Below are 5,363 nucleotides of genomic sequence, written 5' to 3'. Positions count from 1 at the left end.
CTGTCTAATTGCTGCTGCTAGTGGTTCAATAAAAATTGCAAATAGTGAAGGGGAGAGTGGGCATCCCTGCCTGGTGCCCCTCAAGAGGCAGAAGCTGGAGGATGTCTGGTCATTTGTTCTAACACAAGCTGTTGGGGAATTATATAATATTTTTAACCAGTTTATGAAAGAGGAGAAATGTTTTCCAATTCTGATGCAATTATTCCATACTTACGAACACCTATCGGGCTACAAAATTAATGTATCCAAAACACAAATTCTATCATTTAACTATACACTGTCTCAAAAGATTAGAGACGAATATAAACTAAAGTGGCACTTGAACACCATGAAATATTTGCGCATAACATTGACAAAATCATTATCCTCTATGTTTGAGACAAACTACAACCAGGTGGAAGGTAACATAAAAAAGAACGGTGGTCAACAATACCTACAAATTTCTACTCTAGAATCAAGATAATAAAGATGAACGTTCTCCCAAGATTGCTATACTTGTACCAGTCACTCTCACCTCCTATACCTCAAAGTAAATTTAAAATATGGGACAAAATAATCTCAAGGTTTTTAATAAGATGGGAAAAAGCCAAGAACAAGGTTAACAACACTGCAACTCCTGAAGTGTAAGGTAGGGATGACTTTGCCCAATCTAAGGGAATACTTTTACACAGCTCAATTTAGACCCCTTGTTTGTTGGTGTAGAACAGACTATGAGGCATGGTGGAAAGAAATTGAGAGAGAAATTGAGGGAAACAAAATACAAATTTTTATTTCCAACAAACAACTAATAACCTCTTATAAAAGTAGAATGAACCAATTCGTGAAATTTACATTAGACATATGGCACACAGTAATAGATAAATGCCAGTTAAAGGAAAATTTTTTTTTACTGAGATGGTTCAGACACGATAAAAATTTGATCAGACGTTTAAGCAATGGGAGTTAAAAGGGATTACAGCCGTTTGTACACTAATGAAAAATGGAACACTAATGAGTTTCCAACAACTAAAAAATAAATACAAATTGGAAAATAGAGACTTTTTTAGATACTTACAAGTAAGGGACTAGTGTGCAAAACAAATAAAGACCGACTGGTTTGAAAAACCATTGGGTATAATCGGACTACTGACCACTTGCTATGAACAAAAACTGTTCAAAGCAATATCCACGTTCTACAGATTATTAGAAGAAGGTAGACAGGATACAACCTTTTACCTTAAAAAGAAATGGGAAACTGAACTGACAACAAATATAACAGAGAAGGAATGGTTCATTATATGTGAGATACAACACAGTTCAACGAATTTGCCGTTGTGGAGGGAATTTTGCTAGAAAAATTTGACCCGTTTTTTCTTTACACCCAAAATTAAACGCAAACAGGTCTTAACTCCACAGAAATGATGGAGATTGTGTGGAGAAATGGAAGCTGATCATTCACAGGTATTTTGGAAGTGCATAAAAATAAAAAAGTATCGGGAAGATCTTAAAATGAACATAAATAATATTCCAGGTTATGCACTCCCAAACACCTGTCAAGTAATGTACCCTGGAAACATAAAGGGACTGGTAAATAAGGAGGACATCTATCTAGTAGAAATAATTCTAGCCACAACAAAGAAAGCAATCACAAAGAACTGGTTACAACCAGACCCTCACACTCAACAAGATTGGATTAGGATTTTGGAAGGAATCTCAGAGATGGAAAGAATTACATACAATATTAGACTGATTGGGTGTAAATAAGATAGACAATGGGGGAAGTGGAAAGCATTTTGAAGTGGTACTAAAAACAAGACATAATAAGAGATTTGCATGCAATGGAAGGTGAAAAAAAGAAATGTTAATCATGTCTGTGCTATTTAGAGCTCAGAGAAGCAGACACAATTTGTGAGGTCAAAATGTGTCTGCTTCCTGAACCTGTTGGTTAATGAGACGTCGAATGGCCGATTTAATGAATTCAAAGTAAAACTACTCTGTGTCCACCGGAATTCAGACTAAATGGAAATAAGGTAAGAAATGGCCAAAGGATATAAGCAGGAAGCTTCACTTTTCACATTATGTGAACTTTACTCTGACTTTGACTCAGTCTGAGCAGTTGGACGTCATATTTCTGGAGTGAACACATGAAGGTGTGGCCCTCTTACACGCTTCAAGTGTAGTCCCGCCTCCTTACAGGAAGCAGCTCACCTGTGTGTCCGTGTTTAGTGTCCAGGTGTGGAGTGGAACTTGTTGTTGGTGTATGTGTTTGAAGAAACTGTAAGTTTGCTTTGTTTCCTCCTTTAAAAGTTTGTCTTTAAAATCTTTTGTGCTCTGAAGCAAATATCTACTCTGAGGGTTTGATGGATTTGTTTTTTGTTCATGACACTAAATTGAATAGTTTCAGACTGATGACGCTGCAGTTAAATCCCTAACTGATATTTTATTGAAAAGCAATCGGTCTAGAAGATAACTTTGAGTCTAAAAATGAATGAAATGTTTAACTCTGATTGGCTGGCCACATCAATCCTGAACTCACAGACACAGAGCGTTAGAGGATGGAGGAGGGTTCTTATTATTATTTGGGGCGACCATGGGTTGGGACGTTCATCTTGTAACCGGAAGGTTGCTGGTTTGATCTCCAGCTTTGTCTGTCTTGGTCATTGTGTCCTTGGGCAAGACACTTCACCTACCGCCTACTGGTGATGGCCAGAGGGGCCGATGGCGCGATATGGCAGCCTCGCTTCTGTCAGTCTGCCCCAGGGCAGCTGTGGCTACAACTGTAGCTGCTCTACCAGTGTGTGAATGTGAGAGTGAATGAATAGTGGAATTGTAAAGCGCTTTGAGGGTCTCGAAAAGCGCTATACAAATGCAATCCATTATTATTATTATTATTATTATTAACAGTGAGTCAGTGTGTGTCAGTGAATGCATTGTTTGTGCTTCCCAGCTCCATCTAGTAGACTGATAGTAGAAGTAGAGCAGCTGATGGCAGCTTCCTCTGCCTCACGCTGCTGTCTGACTGCATTCAGCTGACGCTAAGATGAAGCAGGAAAGAAGCAGCTTGGGGACATTTGGACAGCACACATGATGGAAAGGAGGATTTCAGTTGATGTGCACATGAATGATTTGTGTTTCCTCTGCAGGTGAAGGTAGAAAGTGTGTGTGAGCTGATGTGAATGTAAATTCAGCAGCATGGATCAGTGTGAGGACAGAGAGGAGGGAGTCCCTCCCTCTAAAACCACTCTAAGTGGGGAACATGAGAACCAGACCAAAGCTCAGAGGTGAGATGAACCCAGCTGTGTGTCCTTACTTTCCTGAAAATTGTTGCGTTGATTTTATAGCCAGAAACCCCCTCCACAAAAAACAAAAAACCCCAGAGTCAACATATTTCAAATAGCACAGAGCAAGGGACATGGGAAAAAAAAAAAAGAAGATGAAGTTTTATGAGATCTCGCAAAACTTTTGCTATATTTGAAGTTTACACAGCTACATTCTCGCCTGAAAATATTGTAAACGTTTATTTTGTGACCCAGAAAGAGTATTAAAACTAAGTAGCCGCCGCCATTGTTGGAAACTGGAATTTGCTGGGCCGCGCTTTGAATTCTGGGAGAGGTGACGAGCCAGACTGTTGGAATAGAGACAACCAATGGCACACAAAACAAGACGAGACAGCACTCTTTCACTTGCAAGGGAAGCTGGCAAAGGCCAAGAGCTGTTCACCCTTCACTTGAACCTTGAACCTGGCTTCCTTTGCAGCCCTTTTATTGAGTGAAAGCAGTTACATTGGAGACAAGCGTATGGGAGCAACATCAGCGTCTGTGTGTGTGTGTGTGTGTGTGAATGTGTGGGTGTTATCCCCGCCATACCATACAAAGCATGACTTCTTATCAACGTTTCCAGTCGCCCCCACACAGGATTCAACATTTCAATGAACTTAACACACACGAGACATATATATAAGTCAGAGTCTCGCTGAACTATAAAAACCGGAAATTGCAAAAATTCATGCTTGCAATGGAAATGTTCTGAAGCTGAAAACAAGTCTTCTTATCATCTAGCTCTTTCTGCACAATGACAACCATATTAGGACACATAAAAGCAATGGTTATGTCTCTTTGCACAAATGACAATCTTAAAATAATCAACTCTAACAAAGGCGGCGAAGGCTATCCCAATTCAAAGGCTGTTACAAATGTGTCCCTCCTTGCCCAACTCCCAGCACATCGTGCCTCGACCTCCTGGTCAGCTTCACGCTGGCGGCCTCCGAAGGATGCGGCCTATTTTGCAAGATCTCACAAAAGTTTTGCGAGATCCTGAGTTACTTTTGGAAGATCTCGAAAAAGTTCATCTTCATTTTTTTTCTCCCATGTCCGTTGCAGGGATCCGTAAAATAGAGTGGAATGAATGATTTTAATTAATTATTTTAGTGCTGAGTTGAAATTACAACTGAATTGTTAAAAAAATTAGGAAAAATGCAACAATTTGTTCTGAAAAAAAATCTTCATCATACAAAATAATTCAGTGTTTCTATAATGATTAGTTCATAGAACAAGATCTATAAGTATAACATACAGTTGATGTAACAGATCACAGATCATTTCTTTAGGTCTTAACAAGTCTTACAGCTGCTCTGTCCTATTTTCCATTTTTCAGTATTTTGACTCTCATATTTTATAGTTCAGAGATGGAGGAGTCTGTTCATGAGCAGCCCCTTGAAATGCTGGAGAATTTGGAAGTGGAGGAACTGGAACGTTTCCACTCCTACCTACAGGATGTACCTGTAACCATCAATAAGTGCCAACTAGAGAATGCAGACAAACTGGAAACTAGAGATCTGATGGCGCAGACATATACTAATGACCATGTGATGGAAGTGGCGACATCAATTTTGAAGAAGATGAAAGGTCAGTCAGAGGAAAAAGACATGAAACCCTTGGTGCAGTATGAAGACACAGAACTGGCAATTGTATCTCGTGAAATGTATTAAAAATTTACTCTGTATTAGTTTGATTTTAGTCTAGATTTGTGACTTAAAATTAGAGATGTGCAAAGCAGCTGATATTTGTATCTGTATTTGTATTTGTTGAGGGGGGAAAGGTATTTATATTTGTATTTGTATTCGAGTAAAATTCAAAATAGGCATAAAATTTTTGTGTTACACTTCTAATTAACGTTACAGAGTAAGTATTCTTTAATTATATCCAATATAATAATTATGAATATGCAGTATTAGTTGATGTTTTCCCATAAATGTAACGTCATTGAAAAGAAAATAGCATAACAGCCACTGCCTCATCCATGGTTAAACCAACAACTAATAAAATACCATTGGAACATTATGAACCCCCCCACCACCCGTCCTCTTGGAGGACGCTGAACAGACA

The 5,363-nt window shown here is 38.8% G+C and overlaps 1 protein-coding gene across 1 annotated transcript in view; it reads left to right on the top strand.

Annotated features, from left to right (window-relative positions):
• Positions 1 to 3,171: 3,171 nt before the first annotated feature.
• Positions 3,172 to 5,363, top strand: part of LOC102208412 (protein NLRC3-like) — a 12,459-nt gene continuing 10,267 nt past the window's right edge. Inside the window, exons 1-2 of the mRNA XM_013908023.1 lie at positions 3,172 to 3,260; positions 4,657 to 4,883. Of these exons, the coding sequence (XP_013763477.1) occupies positions 3,172 to 3,260; positions 4,657 to 4,883 (316 nt within the window). The remainder of the gene's footprint in view (positions 3,261 to 4,656; positions 4,884 to 5,363) is intronic.

Source organism: Pundamilia nyererei, unplaced genomic scaffold, assembly GCF_000239375.1.
Source record: "Pundamilia nyererei isolate P.nyererei 1_Seehausen unplaced genomic scaffold, PunNye1.0 scaffold00817, whole genome shotgun sequence".
Taxonomy (NCBI): Eukaryota; Metazoa; Chordata; class Actinopteri; order Cichliformes; family Cichlidae; genus Pundamilia; species Pundamilia nyererei.
This window is presented reverse-complemented; position numbering and strand designations above follow the sequence as displayed.